Genomic DNA, 19,274 nt, shown 5'->3' on the forward strand with positions numbered 1-19,274 from the left:
CTCAGTGGCCATGGCTCACGGGCCCAGCCGCTCCGCAGCATGTGGGATCTTCCCGGACCAGGGCATGAACCCATGTCCCCTGCATCGGCAGGCAGATTCTTAACCACTGCGCCACCAGGGAAGCCCTCCAAGACAATATTTAATAGCAAAAAAAAGACACTATTCTTAATACTAATAAACAATAAAGTGCTTAGGGATAACAAAAACATAAAATGTGGATTTATATATAAAAAACTTTTATGGAAAAAGTTAACTAAGATTTAAATAAGTAGAAATGTACCATATTCATGAATTCAAATATTCATTATAATGAAGATGTCAGTTCTCCTAAAGTTAACATTTAATTTCAAAGCAAACCCAATTTTAAAAAATCCCAGGGACTTCCCTGGTGGCACAGTGGTTAAGCATTCACCTGTCAAGGCAGGGGACACAGGTTCAAGCCCTGGTACGGGAAGATACCACATGCTGCGGAGCAACTAAGTCCGTGCACCACAACTACTGATCCTGCGCTCTAGAGCCTGTGAGCCACAACTACTGAAGCCAGCATGCCTACAGCCCATGCTCCGCAACAAGAGAAGCCACCACAATGAGAAGCCCGTGCACCACAACGAAGAGTAGCCCCCGCTCACTACAGCTAGAGAAAGCCTGCACCCAGCAACAAAGACCCAGCGCAGCCAAAAATAGATAAATAAAATAAAATGAATAAATTTATAGTAAAAACAATCCCAACCTGCTTAAGTAACATGGAACAATGATCACAAAATTCATGTGGAAGGTTAAAGGGTCAAACTTATTATAGTAGTTGGGGATTCCTTTGGCTGCAAGTAAAAGAATGTAAAACTTAAAGTGGCTTAAATAATAAGAGGTTTATTATTACATCTCAGGATGTCCACTGATAAGTGGTTTCAGTATTGGATAATTCAGCAGCACAATGACATCATGGGAATCTGGGACCTTTTCATCTGTCTGCTTAGCCATGCTTGGTGTGCTGGACTACACTCCTCCCTTCAGAGTGGCAAGATGGCTGCCACAGTTGCAGACATTACATTTTCCTCCAAATCTATATAAAGAGAGGCAGGGCAAGTCTGTTCCTTACGTACATTTTAAAAATACTTATTTATTTATTTTTGGCTGCGTTGGGTCTTCATTGCCATGTGCGGGCTCTCTCTAGTTGTGGCGAGTGGGGGCTCTTCTTCGTTGTGGTGCACGGGCTTCTCACCGTGCTGGCTTCTCTTGTTGCGGAGCACGGGCTCTAGGTGCACGGGCTTCAGTAGTTGTGGCTCGCAGGCTCAGTAGTTGTGGCTCACAGGCCCTAGAGCGCAGGCTCAGTAGTTGTGGTGCATGAGCTTAGTTGCCCCACGGCATGTGGGATCTTCCCAGACCAGGGATCGAACCATGTCCCCTGCATTGGCAGGCGGATTCTTAACCACTGTGCCGCCAGGGAAGTCCTCTTATGTACATTTTTAAGTGAGAAGAAAACTTACCTATCCCATGCCATCTCCACTCTAGCGCAATTCCACTTAGGTCTCATTGGCAAGAGATGCAACATATGCTTATGGCCAAACCAATCCCAATGGAATGAAATTACTTTAATGGGCTTAGACTGAGTACTATAAGATAAGGTTCATGGACACCTGACAACAATTTAGGTTCAAGTTAGAAAGGAGAAAGAGACAATATTCTTTGGTCAGATAAACAACCGCCATACCCAAGGCAATTTTGAAGAGGAGTAAGTTAGGGGGGTTGCCTTACCAAATATAAAATTTTTAAGCAAAATTTTTTTATTGGAATATAGTTACTTTAAACGTTGTGTTAGTTTCTGCTATACAGCAAAGTGAATCAGTTATATGTATACATATATCCCCTCCCCTCTTTTTTAGATTTCCTTCCCAATTAGGTCACCACAGAGCATTGAGTAGAGCTCCCTGTGCTATACAGCAGGTTCTCATTAGTAATCTATTTTATACATAGTACTCTATATATGTCAATCCCAATATCTCAGTTCGACTCCCCTTCCCCCTCAAATATCAAAATTTAAAACCAGAGGTGGTATAACAAACCAGGAGTGAAAAGATGAAAGGAAATATGTGTTGGAATAATTATATGTGTATTTTCTCTTTCATATCACAAGAAGTTTAAGTTGGTTTAAAGACCTAAATGTGAGTTGTCAATTTTTATACTTCTAGAAAAAATATAAGAGATTATCTTTATGCCCTTGGGATAGAAAAATTTATTAAATAAAGCATAAAATATAAAGGAAAAGATTGATACATTTTACTGATTTAAAATAAGAAGAATTCATCAGCAAAGTGAAAAGACAGTCTTCGACTGGTAAAACATATTTTCCCAGACATAAAACAATCAAGGTATTAGTATTCAAAAATTATAAAGAAATCCTACAAAGCAAAAATAAAAAGAAACACCTAGAAAGAAAAATTAGCAAAGGATATGAATAGGCCAATTAACAGAAGAAAAACCCTAATGGTCAACAGACATACAAGAAGATGTGAAATCTCAGTAGAAATTAAGGGAAAATGAAATAAAATAATAAAAAGTTAATATTTCATATCCATAAGTGGGCAAAAATTTTAATTCTGAAAATACCAAAAGTTAGCGTGATGTGGGAAAACAATACTCTTAGAAAGCAAAATGATGATATGTTAGTAGAAATCATTAAGACCCACCTGTTCCTCTTAGGTATCTTGCCTACATTAGTGCTTCTCAGCTGGCAGCTATTTTGCAGTGTTTCAGGACGTTTCTGGTTTTCACACCTGTGTGTGTGGTGGGGGCTACTAGTAACTAGTGGGTAGAGGTGAGGGAAGCTGCTTAATATCCTACTCCACAACATAGAATTATTCAGCCTAAGAGTTCAATAATGCCAAGGTTGAAAAATCCTGGCCTAGAAAAACTTTCATATGGTGTTTGTACACCAGCAGGCTGCTATTTAAGCGTTAACTCCAGCATTGTTTGTTACGGCAAACAACAATAACAAACTAAAAACAGCCTACATGTCAATAATGCAGGAGGATGGATAAATAACTTGTGCATATTCTAACAAGGGAATAATGTACAAGAGTTATAATTAATGAGTTAGTTCTTCAGGTTGCAACATGAGTAAATCTAAAAAATAATGATAACTAAAAAAGTATTGCAGAATCTTATGTACAGCATGATATAGTATTCCTTTACATTTTACAAATACAAAGCAATACCATGTTTGTTTATGAATATATACATATAACAGAAAAGTATAAAAACATGCATAGGTATAATTTATAGTAACTTCATGACAGTGATTACTTCGGGGAAAAGAGGAAAGGAGAAAAAAATGGAGAAAAACAGAGAAATGAATGGGATCAGGCCTTAAGTTGTACTTAAACCTTTTACAAAAAACCAAAAAACCCTAACGCAAATAAGTCAGATATTGATTTGTTGAGTGTTGTATACTCAGATGTTTGTTAAACTATGTTCCCTATTTTTCTGTTTGTTTGAAATATTTTATAATGACAACATTTTAAAATATTTTATGAGCTGCACTTGCAAGAATGGGTATTCTTTGTGTGTCTCAGGAGCATGGAGATGGTAGAGGGAGACGGTGTTGCCAGAAGAAACTGTTAAGCTCCAAAGGAAAATCAGAGAAGGGGAAAGTGACCCTTGAATAAAAAAGAGTCTATTCATCTAAAGACCCCTCCCAGGGATTCTTGGCAGGATGAGAGCTGGCTTTCCTGCTGCGACAGTGATTGGTAGGCTATACCTCTGTCCATGGTCCTATTCCTCTCCCTCAAACAACCTTAGAAGAATTTAGAGGGAGGTTCAAATTTGCCTTGTAGGAAGACATTAAAGTGTTCTAGATAAAGCTAAGAAGCTGAGAGAAGAGGAAATATTGTGGGTACAGCAGATCTTGAGTATTTGTAAAAAAGTTCTGACGGTCTGCCATAGATGCTACCAGCAGAGGGAATCCTGCTAGACAGCCATTCTTTGTAACAATGATGAAAAGCATCTATCAGAGGAGTGAGCTTTCGCTCACGCTGAGGTCTGCTCAATAAGGATGATACTGTCATCTCCCTAGCATTTCATATTTTTAAAGAAAGTTTCTTATTCCTAACACTTTTCGTAATTTCTTTCCAATACTACCGTAAGACCGGTCGATATCCACCTCTTGCTTTTCCAGAGATGGGGAGAGACTAGAAAAGCTTCTCCAAAGACTTAGGTTCTTTCTATTAACCAATATTTTTACCTAAGCCACTAGGGATAAATAAACAGTGAGAGTAACTCAACTGAGAAAGATATTTTATGGGCATCCCAGAATAATCACCTATCTTTTAAAAAGAAACAACATTTCTTGAGATCCCAGGAGGTGTCTGGCAATACACAAAGTGGTGTGAGCGTGAGAGTGCAGAACATAATGTTTGGGAACATAATGTTCCTCCGGGGACTTAAAAATTAATGCAGATCCAAAACCGTTAAAAAATACAAGGGTTGGTTGTAATAAATTATGGAAAAACAAAATGAAGGGTGTAGGGGCAAAAATCCCAAGCACAGTGATAAACTAGGGAACATGAAAGCAGAATATGATGAGCCAATTAACCTCAGGAGAACATAGACTCCCAATGTGGGCAGAATAGAAGATACCCTGTGAAGTCCATTTTGCAGACTCAGTTACTTGTCCATACACACAAAATCAATAGCTGTTTCTGATGGGCCACTGGCAAAAAAAAATGTACTCTTCTCTTCTATAGATGGGAGTCCAAACCATCCAGCATACAGTAAAATGTTTAGGAAAAAAAATATGTGGGTTGGTAAACTTTTAATCTACAAAACTATATGTCTAGTGGTGGATGACAGTGCTAATGGAAATATGTGCAATTGGGTTTGTAGATGCTGATTTTTAGCAGCAACCAGAAACTGTGCTAAAAGCTCAATTTGGCCTACTTTACATTCCCTGGGAAAGTGAGTGGGGAAATTTTCATGAGGCTATTTGTTATATGCAGAAGAGGGAATAAAGAAATACATGAACACTGTGATATAGAGGTAAGAAAGTATCTTAATAGAAATATGTACTCTAGTCTAGGACGTTTCTCCACCAAAGTGATGGAAAGTACTTGGAAATGCAGGGACCGAACTGGTCCTGAAACTGAGCTTTCTCCATCACCACAGATTTCCTGTTTTAACAACTTCTACCTTGCTAACCTATTAATGCTAAGAGTCAGTTTTATATATTGATGGTCAGCTTTTGATTTGAGCTCCCACATGGTCACTGCAACTTTGTTTACTTTTATACTTATCCTTTCACATTTTCTAGTATTACAGTAATATGAAGAGATAAAAAAGTCTAGAAATTTTTATCCCTCGTATTAGGCAAGAAATTACACAGTCACATCCACATGGATATCTAATAGACATCTCAAACTGAAAATGGCCAAAAGAGAACTCTTAATTTTTTCCCTTAATCTTCTTATATCAAATAACAAGAGGCTTAAACAGAATTTTACTTTTCTCATAAACAAGATGTCTGGCACTAGATGATTGCTAGTGCTGGTTCAGTTGCTCAACTCCACCATCAAGGACCCAGGCAATTTCTATTTTTTTCCTGCTTCACCATCTTTAACATCATCAGGTCTTTTGTCTTGTACTCATAAGAAGCCTGCTGTGACTCCAGGCATTGTGATGGTGTTCAAGATAGCCATATCTATTCCCAGAAGGCTTTCACTTAGGTCTCATTAGGCAGAAGTGAATCACCCCTAGCTGCAAAGAAGATGGGGGAATTGAATATCTAGCAAAAGAAAATGTGATTATTACGATTGAATTACACCACTCATGATTCATCACTTGGGGCTGGACATCTTGTCTCCTCGACCAAGTCAGGGCTCTGTTAGCAAAGAGGAAGAGAGGAATGGCTATTGGGGAGGGAATTAACAGTCTGCCACACTTCTTATCCCCAGCCTACCTGTCTCACTAAATAGCATCACCATCCACCCAGTGCCCAAGCCAATAATGGAGGAGAGAACTTTTATTCCTTTCTTTCTTTGATGTGCCACGTACAAACCACCAGAAAGCTCTGTTGGCTCCACCTCCCATATATACCCCCAATCCACTGTATTCTCCCGTTCACTGCTACCATCCTAGTCCAAGTCACCACTGTTCACCTGAAGTAGTGCAGTTGCCTCCTAAAGATCTCTGTGCTTTCATTCTTGCCCTGTACAATTCACTGCCCATACAGAAAAGCACTGCCTTGCTTGAAACCTCCTACTGGCTTCCCATCTCACCTAAATTCCAAATTCCTTCCTTTGATCTTCCATGCCTAAAAGGTCTAAGCTCTACCTGTCCAACTGCATCTTTTTTAAAAAAATTTATTTATCTTATTTTATTTTTGGCTGCATTGGGTCTTCATTGCTGCACACGGGGCTTTCTCTAGTTGCAGTGAGAAGGGGCTACTCTTCCTTGCCATGCCCGGGCAGCTTCTCTTGCTGTGGAGCACAGACTCTAGGTGCACAGTGTTCAGTAGTTGTGGCTTGCAGGTTCTAGAGCGCAGACTCAGTAGTTGTGGCACGTGGGCCCAGTAGTTGTGGCTCACGGGCTCTAGAGCGCAGGCTCAGTAGTCGTGGCACATGGGCTTAGCTGCTCCGCAGCATGTGGGATCTTCCCGGACTAGGGCTCGAACCTGTGTCCGCTGCATTGGCAGGCGGATTCTCAACCACTGCGCCACCAGGGAAGCCCCCAACTGCGTCTTGTAACCAATTTTCTGTCTGCCACTAAGTTTCAGCCACTTAAGCTTTCTTTCTCTTCCTCAAACTCAAATTCGTTACCATCTTGGGGACTTCTGAACCAACTATTCTCTCCATCTAGGATCCTCTTCATTCTGATCTTTTCACCACCAGTTCCTCCTTGTCATTTATTATTTTTATTCTTATTTTTATTTTATTTTATTTTTTGGCCACACAGTATGTGGAGCTTACTCAACCAGGGATGGAACCTGTGCCCCCTACATTGGAAACACGGAGTCTTAACCACTGGACCACCAGGGAAGTCCTCCTCCTTGTCATTTAATCACTGTTCAAATGTCATCTTTTCAGAGAAGCCTTCCGTGGACATCAAAACTAAAATAGTCCTCTAGTCATCCATCACTTCATCCTATTTTGTTTCTCTGTACTGCACATATCACTGTCTAACATTATCTTGTTTATCTCTTTATGTATCATGTCATGAAATACAACTATTTCTTTATTTTCCAACTCCTCCACACTAGAACATAAGCTTTATGAGAGCAGACACCTGTCTATTGTGTTCACTGCTATAGTCCTAGCACTTAGATCAAGGTACATGGTAGACTCTCACTGACTATTTCTGAATGAATGAATAAATGAAGGAAAATATTTATAAGTGGAAACTTTAGCAATAAAAACAACATCTGTAGGGCTTCCCTGGTGGCGCAGTGGTTGAGAGTCCGCCTGCCGATGCAGGGGACGCGGGTTCGTGCCTCGGTCTGGGAGGATCCCGCATGCCGCGGAGCGGCTGGGCCCGTGAGCCATGGCCGCGGAGCTTGTGCGTCCGGAGCCTGTGCTCCGCGACGGAAGAGGTCGCGGCGGTGAGAGGCCCGTGTACCACAAAAAAAAAAAAAAAAAATCTGTAACATATTATCAACATCCTAAGAGTTATCCTTTATAGAGCAAAATCACTTTGTTAAAGAATATAAAATGTGTTATGCTTTAAAGAGATCACAATTAATAAGTAACACTAATTTCTCCCACCCAGCCTCTTTCCTCCTGTGTCTTCCTTTCGAAAGCTAAACACACCACATGTACTCTTAACTTAGCACTCTATCAATGCAGTTATTGAATACCTTCTCCCCTGACTTCTTTCCTTTTGCCTAATAATATGATTACATTTTCTCACTATTTTCTGAAGGTCTGGGACAATTTAAAAGAAACATTTGGGCAACATCCTTCTCTCCTTTGATTTTGGCCAGGATTTCAAGAAGGAAAAAACCCAAATGTTCTTGGAAAAAGAGAAATACTTAGCATCTGTAATTTCTGCCTTCTTCTGATGTTTTTACATTTCTATATGTGTTCTTTCTAAAGGCTAAAATCATTTCCACTCCCTTCACCAGACCAGGTTTTTCATCAGGCTGTCCTCCAGGTAAAATGCTAAAGTCAGAGAAATTAATATGCAATCCTCCTTCATCTCCCTTTCTATGATCCACTCAGCCCTTTCCACACCATCTCAATCCCGAGGTGACCCTCTGCAGGTGTAGGCTTCTGGATCAGCAGCTGGCTGGGCACAAGGCTCAGCCTGCATTCTAGGTCTCCTGTGCATCTGGCAGGCCATGGCACATTGAAATTGTGCAACAAAAACTTTGGGACATTCACATTTACACAAGGGACACAGCATCCTAGTGTTGCTGATCCAGTATATTCCAAAATGCCCCTGTGTTTAGAAATATCTTCAAATACTGCTCATAAATTACACAGAAAGAATCCCTGGGTTTTTGAACTTCCAGACTTGCCAACAGAAAATAACAAAAGGATTCTCATCTTCAAAGTTCTTCAGTGAATATATTAAAAACAGGAATAGGGACTTCCCTGGTGGTCCGATGGGTAAGAATCGGTCCTGCAACTCATGGGACACCAGTTGGATCCCTGGTGGGGGAACTAAGATCCCACATGCCGCGGGGCAACTAAGCCCACGCACTGCAACTACAGCGCCCACGTGCTCTGGAGCCCACATGCCACAAACAGAGAACCCGTGGGCTGCAACTAATGACCCTGTGTGCCACAATTAGAGGGAAGCCCGCACACTGCAACAAAAGATCCCGAGTGCTGCAACTAAGACCCGATGCAGCCAAAAAATAAATAAATATTTTTTTTAAAAAACAGGAATAAACTGGTCCTCTGTCCTCACTGCAGCCTCAGCCCCTCCAGCTTCCTCACCTACCATCACCATCCCCCACCCCACACCCATGTCCAGCTCCACGTCTACACATTACAAGCTCTTGAACATTGACAGGCTCCTGAAACACATGTCCCCAAACAGCCTTGCAACATTTTTGATCATGCATCAGTAAAAAATGTGGGGATGTGTAGCACCAAAATATGTACATTAAAAAATAAACCATATTCATACATATATATATATATTAAAGAAGGAATAAAATAAAAAATAAATTCTTTGATTCGATACTGTTGGGAACCTATATCCAGATCATATCTCAGGTTAACTGGGAAACTCTATTTCCTCATGGCTATCTGAATTCTAAAGATATCTTCCCAAGATTACCAGGCCTGGTTATTCAGTCAAACACTAACCTAAGTACTGCTGTGAAGAGATTTTGCAGATGTAAAGTCCCAAGTCAGTTTACTTTAAGATATGATAATCCAGGTGGGCCTGGCCCAATGAGGTGAGCCCTTTAAGAGAACTGTTTTCCTCAGTTGGTAGCAGAAGAGGAAGTCAAAGAGATCTGAAACTTGAGAAAGATTCCAAGGTGATTGCTGGCTTTGAAGACAGAGCAAACCAGTGAGAAGGAATGTGTGGGGCCTCTAGGGGCCAGAGGAAACAGGGACCTCAGTGCTCCAGGCATAAGGAACTTGGTTCTGCCAGCTGTCCAGTGAGCTTGTAATCAGACTCCTTCCCAGAGCCTCCAGATAAGAGTCCAGCCTGACTAACACCTTGATTTCCGCCGGGTGGGACCCCAGGCAGAGAACCCAGCCAAACCTACTAGGTCTTCTGACCTACAGCTGTTGTTCCAACCCCGAAGTTTCTGGTAATTTTCTACAGAGCAGTAGAAAACTAACACATCCCTTTGGTTTTCACATCTCTAAATAAAAGTCATAATGTCTGGCTAGCCCAAGAAGCACTCAGAAAACAAATATTAATAAGATTAATTAATATGTTTTAAGTTGAAAAGAAATATATTGAATTATTTCCAAGAGGCTGTGATTTTTTTAACTAATTATAATACCCATTGAGGTTCAATCCGGGGCAGTTGGACTCTTTAACAGTAGTTAGGTTTGTTTTCTCACATTCACTGCAGTTGCAGGACAGGGCTAACTTTAGAAGCCATGTCATATGGGTTTAGAGCATGGAATTGTTGCTTCAGGGGGACAAGATTGAACCTGCAGTGTTTTCATTTCACAGAACAAAGTGCTGCATTTTATAGATGCTCTACTGGATACCACATCTACATGTCAAATATAGGGATTTTTTTTTTTTTTTTTTTTTTTTAGCTGTAGTTCCCTTTCTAAAAATCTTGACCTCCACCTTGACAAATATGATGAAATTCAGCAAGCTACATTCTGATCTTGAGAAAATTATAAGAGAAGAGGCAAATGATGATCATACTTGTTTTAATAAAATTGATCACTGAGATAAAAGAAAACCAAAAAGTGGGGCAAGAACATTCTGACCACATAATCATGCCTAGGTAAACAGAGATACGAATGGTGCTAAGCCTGCTAACCCAGCTTTCTCCTCTTGAGAATCGTAGGTAACTGTGGAGTTCTCTGATAAGCACAACCCCACGACCAGATCTAATTTAAACAAAGTGATCTGGAGAAGAGGAAGAAAGGGGGTCATAGTTAAGTAAGTGAGAGGCTGTGTACAGGGTAAGGACATTCCAATTTGTGGGGGGAGACTTTATATACAAAATGAGAAGTATAGCTTGGTAATTAAAAGCTGAACAACCCTAGGCAAGTTACTTAAATTCCCTGAGCCTCAGGTTCCTCATGTCTAGGTCAGGATAGTTTTTCAATGTTCTTAGCACCTGGCCTAGGACATGGAGTCCTCAATAAATGATGGCTGCATTCAGATCATGCAATCTCATCTTTCCGCCCTTGTCCAAAAATCCTGGATAATCATCTCTATTCTAATGGATGCTAATAGCCCTGCTGGCTAGTCCGAAGCATCACGTTCAAAGGGAAAGACTATAGGCCAGTGTCCAGGCCAGAAGTCTAATGCAAACACTCCCTTAGGGCAGGGAGGGACGGAGAGAGTGGGTCTGGCTAGGGGAAGCTGATTCCCCAGGCAAGGGCAGGGTACTTATTAGAGCCACAGAAGGAAGGACTGGTAGGCAAATAACCACAAATAAAAATCTTTTTCTAAAACAATTTTCTGGCCAATCAGTTGACAATGACTTGGCGATTGAAGATCATATTTTTCCAACATGGTCCATTCTCTTGGCTTTCCTAAGTCATTAATTATGACCATGTTTTCCCCAGTGTGGAAATTCCCCTTGTACAGATGCCCTGCTGGCCAATCCTTCTTTCCTGAGAAGTCTCCACAGCACAAAAATAGTTTTGTTTTCCCCATTTGCCCACAGGGAAAATTTCCTCACTCTTTTTTTTCTCTCCTCCCTTAAAGCCCTCTGGCAATTTCCAGGAATCTAAGTAAACCAGAATCACTTAGATCACAAGAGAGCCTTTGAGATGTTCTACTTCCAATAGAAAAAAAAAAAAATCCTGACCTTTAAATTTAACATTATTAAACCAATCTTAAATTAAGAGTTTTGTTTTGTTTTGTTGTTTTGGTTTTAATAACCAAAACGATGCCACTGAAATCAAAATACCTCCCACTCCTGCCTGAGAATATGTTCTGGGACTTGGAAGCTTGAATTATAAACAGAGGTGATTATTTTTGTATCTGGATCAAATGCCATTTGATCCAGATACAAAAATAATCACCTCTGTTTATGTGCTTCATACACATTAAAGCCCTATACAAATGTAGGCATTTGGCACCAAAGTGGGGATATGATGTGAATAGGGAGTGATTATTCAAATAATAAAAATTCCTTAGACGATTTGCGCTGGTTACCTATTCATCTCCTGGGTTTACCAAAGTGCTTTGTGCAGGGCTGACAACACTATAGGTACTCTGGAGATATTTTGTTCTTTACAGAACATTCATCAGGAAGCATTTCTATGCCAGAAGCTAAATTTAGTTGGTGGGGAGAGGGTGGTAGAGTGATGAATCAGACTGGGTCTCTGCCCTCAAGGTCTTTATAATCTAGTAAAGAAGGTATAAAGTACATACTAGCTCGGTGGTTCTCAACCAGGGACAACATTGCCTCCCCCCCCCACCCCAACCCCTCCCCTGGGACATGTGGCAATGTCTGGAGACGTTTTTGATGACCAGAACTAGAAATGGGGGTGCTACTGGCATCTAATGAAAAGAGGCAAAGGGTGATGCTAAACATCCTACGATGCACAGGACAACCTCACGCCACAAGAATTATCTGATCCAAAATGCTAACAGTGTCAAGCTTGAGAAACCCTCAACTAGCTAAATTACCTAGAACAAAGGGCTGGTTGATTGACTGATTGATTGATTGATTGATGATTGTTGGTGTTGGTCCACATGGTAAATGACTTTCACCCTAACAACCCCAGTCATTTTGAATTTGTGCCTGTGCCTAACCCATTATAACTGTTCAATGTCTTTTGAATGAATCAGTAAATTTAGACAGGTGGTGAATAAAGCATGAGATACAGTGTCACTAGGCAAAATGAATGATAATTTAGAGCGAATTGTTAACCCAAGAGGACAAAATTTTTCTAGCATGACACCAAGCATATAGTAAGTGCTCAGTGAATGTGAACTGAACATATTCAGATAACCTAGCAATACTCATTTGCTTGAAGCTTAAAGTGCACAGTATTGAGGAATCTTATCATTAGAGCCGTCCTAGCAGTAGCTTTTCTTCTTGGAAATACTTCACTACAGACGGCTTGAGTGGCATATTGTACCGTAAAGGGATAAAACTATGTATTTTTATAATGCAGCATTCAAATTTTTCACTAATTTAAATTGGTCCTTTCTCTAATGTGCCTAATCAGCTAATGTTAATGAAGTATGAAATTTCAAACATCCAAACATTGAGGAGACCACTTAAGGAATTTAGGGAAGGAGGAAGAGTTTTGAAATATGGCCTTAACTCCTACATAGAATGTGGCTCCTGCTCTTTATATACAATAAAAGTAAAAACAAGTGGCATAGGCATGGACTTTGAGCTTGCTGCTTGATTTACACAAGTATCAATAGTAAAAGAATGGTGAAGTGCCACTCTCAATTAAAATGAAATTATATCTTTAAATTAGAATATGTCAGTGAAAAAAATATTTAATTTACTAAAACTGTTGACACTTTTTTTTCTGGAAAATGGATCAGGTAGTCTCATATTCTAGTGTTTATGAGATAAGCAGAGCTATTACTAGATGAAAAAATCTGTACTTTTGATTAAGCAATTACCTTCAATTGTGATATGCGGGTTACCAAGGAAATATATTGGCTTTCCTCTTCCACCTATTTGACCTGCATTTTCTCAATGTAAGTTGGTGAATAAGTCAGGAAATGGCATCTAATTTTGTATTAGCATTAGTCAAATGTAAGTAGGAGGGCAGTGCTAGCATAAAATTTTTAAATAAAAATAACTGGGATAATCTGCCATTTGGATAATCAGCATCAATGTTCCCTGAATTTAACACACATAATGGAGACCACAATGTCCCTGATTTTTGCAACATAAAGGAACAAAATTTCCTTCAAATTTGAAAATTTCCAGCTAAGCCTTTGCCCAAATGTGAGTTTAACGAGGTAGTTTAGGAGTAGGGGAGGAGGAATTTTACTCCTCCCTTTCCATAAAGAAACAATTAAATAAAAATTACTTTACCTCTGCAAGAGAAGGAATCTTATGGGATACATTCACTAATAGATGAAGTTAACAGTGACACATTTTTTTAAAAAATCAAAGATGAGACAATTAAAAGAATAAACCTTGGCTCAGGGAAATATTTAGTATGCTCAGAAAAAGAGGCATAACCAGTAAAAATGGGCCTTGATGTGACATATAAAGGCCTCCCCATTACTGAACAGTTTTACTTATAATGACAAGCAATCCCTTCTTTATTCTTCTTGTAGGGGAAGGAGGGTTGGCTAAGCAAGAATAATATTCTTAAAAGGGATCTAGATCAAGACGGCCGAGTAGGAGCATATTGAGCTCACCTTCTCCCTTGGACACACCCAAACTACAACTACACAAAGACCAACTATCTCTGAAAATGACCTGAAAACTAGAAGAACAGACTTACTACAACTAAGGATATAAAGAAAAGGCCACACTAAGATGGGTAGGAGGGACAGAGATGCACTCTAGTCAGAACCCACTCCCCTCGTATGGCGACCCACCATCAGGAGGGAAATCACAGTCACAGAGCTCCCTCCCTGAGGAGGGAGGGAGCCAAGCCCCCAGGGGACCTCCACCAGGAAGATGAGTCCCCATAATGTCTGGCTTTGAAAACCAGTGGGGCTTAATCTGGGAGAGGCAGAGGGCTGTGGCTCTATAATGCATGACTATTATTATTATCCAGCTATAGAAAAAAGAATAAAATCTTGCCATTTGCAGCAACTTGAATGGACCTAGAGAGTATTTTACTAAGTGAAACAAGTCAGACAGAGAAAGACAAATACCATTTGATTTCACTTATATGTGGACTCTAAAAAACAAAACAAATGAACAAACAAAAGAAAAGAGAAACAGACTCATAGATACAGACAACAAACTGGTAGTTGTCAGAGGGCAGGCAGGTAGGGGGTTGGGTGAAAAAGGTGAAGGGGATTAAAAGGTACAGACTTTCAGTTAAAAAACAAATGAGGGGTGGAGTGATTGGGAATCCCTGGTGGTGCAGGGATTGGGAATCCGCCTGCCAATGAAGGGGACACGGGTTCGAGCCCTGGTCTGGGAAGATCCCACGTGCCGCGGAGCAACCAAGCCCGTGCGCCACAACTACTGAGCCTATGCTCTAGAGCCCGCGTGCCGCAACTACTGAAGCCCGCACGCCTAGAGCCCATGCTCCGCAACAAGAGAAGCCACCGCAATGAGAGGAGAAGTCTGCGCACCACAATGAAGAGTAGTCTCTGCTCACCACAACTAGAGAAAACCCGTGAGCAGCAATGAAGATGTAACACAGCCAAAAAAAAGAGTCATGGGGATGTAGTGTACAACATAGAGAATATAGTCAATAATATTGTAGTAACTTTGCATGGTGACAGATGGTTAACTAGGCTTATCGTGGTGATCAATTCACAATGTTTATAAATGTTGAACCCCTATGTTGTATACCTGAAACTAATATAATATTGTTTGTCAACTGTATTTTAGTTAAAAATATATATATTCTCAGGTGAATATTGAAGTGGTGGGTTTGGATTGAAGAGTGTGTATGTGTATTTGCCTTTACTGATGAGCAGGAACTTAACTATAAGAGCAGGCAGAATCTCCTGTGCCAGGAATAATGTGATTTCCATAAATCCTGGCACCTGCTGGATTGAGCTCCTGCTACAGCCTTTCTGGCCTGAAGCAAAGGCAAAATAACTGGTCCCTCACCTGGGAAGACCAAGGTGCTATGCATCTGCCTTTTCTTTTCCCCACCCCTGCCCCATGGAAAGCTGTTTTCATGGGAATGAAATATATTGCCAAGATATGGAAATATATTTGTGTATTCAAAGAACCACAAGTAGATGGTTTTGCTGGAGTATTTGCTACAAGGGAAAGAATGGTGAGAATGTAGGCATCAGACGATAAATAAGTAGAAGTGTTTTCAAACTATAAAGTGCTAGACAAGATTTTAGGTTTGCCTATCATTTCCTATTCCAAAGGTGATGTTCAAAATTTTTAATAACTGGTAGACCGCCAGCACTGGACAATCAAAATAGATGTCCAATTAAGCAGAATGGACACTTTGCCATAAACAACTGGAATGGCCAAACTAATACGTACCAGCTTAGTATCAACTCTGATTATTTTATATGGTCATGAGAGTCAGCGTAATGTTGATTTGTAAACTGAAAGCATTATGGAAACATATCTTGTTGTAATACGTTTTAGAAGCAGCCAGATTGAGGGGCAGATCACAGATATATAGATGAAATAAAAGTATCTGCTTATTTCTGTTGAACTCACATTCTTATAATTGCTTATGGACTGATCATTCTTCCTCTCTTCACTTCTCATCACTTTTCAGATGAACTAGACATTTTAAAAAATCAGGTTTGGGGCTTCCCTGGTGGCGCAGTGGTTGAGAATCCGCCTGCCGATGCAGGGGACACGGGTTCGTGCCCTGGTCCGGGAAGATCCCACATGCCGCGGAGCACCTAAGCCCGTGAGCCATGGCCGCTAGGCCTGCGCGTCCGGAGCCTGTGCTCCGCAACGGGAGAGGCCACAACAGTGAGAGGCCCGCGTACAGCAAAAAAAAAAAAAAAAAAAAAAAAAAAAAAAAAAAAAAAAATCAGGTTTGGGGGCTTTCCTGGTGGCGCAGTGTTTGGGGGTCCGCCTGCCGATGCAGGGGACGCGGGTTCGTGCCCCGGTCCGGGAAGATCCCACATAACGTGGAGCAGCTGGGCCCGTGAGCCATGGCCGCTGAGCCTGCGCGTCCAGAGCCTGTGCTCCGCGGCGGGAGAGGCCGCAACAGTGAGAGGCCTGCATAACGCAAAAAAAAAAAAAAAAAAAAAAAAAAAATATCAGGTTTGGGGTCTTTTTAGACCATCATTAATAAGACCATGTTTAGCTGCCTGAGTGCAAGTTGCTTTTTAAAATTCTAAGATATCTCTTATTCCCATGTCTGGAATAATATTCCTGTAACATTTGTGACAGTTATTTTTAGGTGGTGGGATGTGGGGTGGTTTTTGTTTTCTTTCTTGTATTGTTTTGTGTGGTTTGAATTTTTTAATAGTTTTTCTTTACAATTCATTAAAATAATAATCATTAAAAGAAACCTCTCCATTCTATTTACTTAGCCAAAATTATAGTTCACAGTCTTCTGTCCTCTGTATTAGCTAATTGATTTTCTAAATTTGCTTCCCTAAAACTCAACAGCATTTTCACCATTGCAATTCAGCTTAAAAGACTCTCACATATGGCCAATGTGAAAAGGCAGGATATCTGTTTCTGGAGGGCACAGTATCTTTGAAGGATTTTCTTTTGTTATTTTCAGTTCTTTGTGTTGTCACACCTAGTTGTTTCAGAATACTGCTGAACTCTCCAATTTCCTTTGAAAAGAATACCATTATATGGAACAATTTAGGCAACTTGGGAACACATTTCTCAACTTAGATAGTATTTGTAAATTTTGGAAAGTTCCCTCAGTAAGGTAATCTGAGGAATTTTCTTTTGTTGTACGGATGTCAGAGTGACAAAAGGGGATGAATTAGGAAGAGACTCAGGAAACACTGTGCTACTGAGGCTTATACATTTTTTTTTAATTGGGGTATAGTTGTGAGGCTTATAAATTCTTTACACAATTTTCCTTTTCAAGGTCTGACTCTTATGGTGTGATTGATACCGTGGACAAATAAAATCTCCAAAATGTCTTTAAACCAAATGGTTCAGCCTCTCTTTACATTCCTCATGGACCCTAAAGGGTTATATTTACTGGAGACTGGGGGGTCCTGGATCAGTAACAGAAATTTTAAAATAGTTGATATTTTAAAGGGTGGCAGGATTAGGAATCATTCTTTTTCTTTTTTTCCTTTTTGGCCTTGTGGTTGAACGCTATTGGTATAAAAATGAAAAAAGTAAGACATTTTCGATATTGGAAAATTTCAAGGTCAGGCTGGATGACTATCAGTTATGTTCTGCAAGAGACACATACATTTAAAGAAAACTTGATTAATGTGTCCTCTTAAGTTCCTTTCATCTTTAAATTCTGTGCTCTTAAGTTCACCCTTTAAACTTAGGGTGGTGATGCGCCATATGGAAAGGACAGGAGTCTGTTCCGGCCACCTTCCTCACTTTGTCTTGAACCAGCAGCTTCTCAGAAGGTGGCAGCTCTGAGAATTAAACAGGAGATGAAGTGGGTGGGAAAATATTCCTAGGAGACTCGGAGCTGTCCAGCAGTCAAAGGACCAACTAATGAGGCTTAACGGCAATTTGGAGCAGAGATTCAGCTATGTGTGCATGTATTCAGTATGCTTACATGTATGTAGAAGTATATGCTTACCCAGCCCCATCCTGAGGAGATTTTTCCTGCTTTCTATATTGCTTTTCATTTTAGATGAGGTCGGTTGTCTTTTAAATTGTGTAGGAAAAAGGAAAGTCATAATGTACAGGGCAAGGTAGAAGAAGAAGCGTTGAAGAGGAAGGCAGGCAAAAATAGGACTATTACACTGTACAAGCAGTCTTTCAGTTTGTTAATTTAAGCTCTTTAGACGCACACACACACACACACACACACACACACACACAATACGTAAACATGCCCTTATAAGTACTGAACCCAATAGATGGGTTCAATTCTATACCAGCTTCATTATTTATATTTTGCAATCAGTAATACAGTCATTGTATCACACCATTTGAAAAAAAAAAAAAAAAGAATATGTCGAGCTTTAGCTTACAAAGACTTTCAAGAGTGTATAACTTAAAAAAAAATCTTAAATAAAGTAAATTTGGCCTAAAAAGGTTGCCATCTTTTTCCCTTTGCAAGTGGCAGATGCATTCACTTTGATGAATTCCCACTTGATGGAGGTTTTGAAGACTTATAAAAATCTTTAAGCATGTTTATAATTTTCCTATAAGTGGCTGGATACTATTCCTCTTTTTCTTATATTTTCTTCTGAAAGGAGGAATCAGTGTTTCCACAGACATCCCAGATTTGAGAAGAAAGGGTGTTGGGAAAACATCTCATCCGATTCCCATATGTTAGGCAATTGAAAAGTAACCCAATTTTATAGGTAAAATAACTGAATGTGGAGAGGCTAACTGTTCCATAATAATTTGTAATAATTTTTAAATTTACAGAGTAATACATATACATTGCAGAAGATTTGAGAAATACAAAACAAAAAAAAGAAAATCAAAATCATCCTGGCGTAACTATTCAGATTCTGATGTACAGCCTCCTAAATACATATGTATGGTCATATACATATTTCATGCTCAGTATTTCTTTAAGAGAAAAAAGAAAAGGCAAAGTGAAAGAGCTGTTTGTCAATCTGATCCTAACCTGAAATTATCATCCACATATTCTAACCATCTTCTTGATCGTGTCTCCTCTACCCTTGGGCTCAATCTGATATTAGATTTAAATCAAGTGCCAGATTTCCTGTTTAGAAAATAGCAGTAGGCTTGTAGGCAACTCCTTACCTTTCTTTTCCTGAAGAGAGACCCAAGAAATTGTAAAGGAAATATGATACTGCAAAAATGACTTTATTTTTGTGAGGTAACATTGGAGGTCCCCAGGTTGACAGCTGCAAAGGCAGTCACATGTTTAACAGAGAGAAGAGCCCTG

General features: G+C 40.0%; 1 protein-coding gene across 8 annotated transcripts in view; it reads right to left on the reverse strand.

Moving 5' to 3' along the window:
* Nucleotides 1-19,274, reverse strand: part of MKLN1 (muskelin 1) — a 339,221-nt gene that overhangs the window by 244,889 nt on the left and 75,058 nt on the right. For 3 of the 8 annotated variants that reach the window (XM_067042140.1, XM_067042139.1, XM_067042141.1), the window contains one exon: nt 19,130-19,271. The exons of the other annotated variants lie outside the window; for them this stretch is intronic. In XM_067042140.1, the coding sequence (XP_066898241.1) occupies nt 19,130-19,212 (83 nt within the window). In that variant the 5' untranslated portion in view covers nt 19,213-19,271. The remainder of the gene's footprint in view (nt 1-19,129; nt 19,272-19,274) is intronic. 8 annotated transcript variants of the gene reach the window in all.

The sequence above is a fragment of the Kogia breviceps genome, chromosome 9 (assembly GCF_026419965.1).
Source record: "Kogia breviceps isolate mKogBre1 chromosome 9, mKogBre1 haplotype 1, whole genome shotgun sequence".
NCBI classification, from domain to species: Eukaryota; Metazoa; Chordata; class Mammalia; order Artiodactyla; family Physeteridae; genus Kogia; species Kogia breviceps.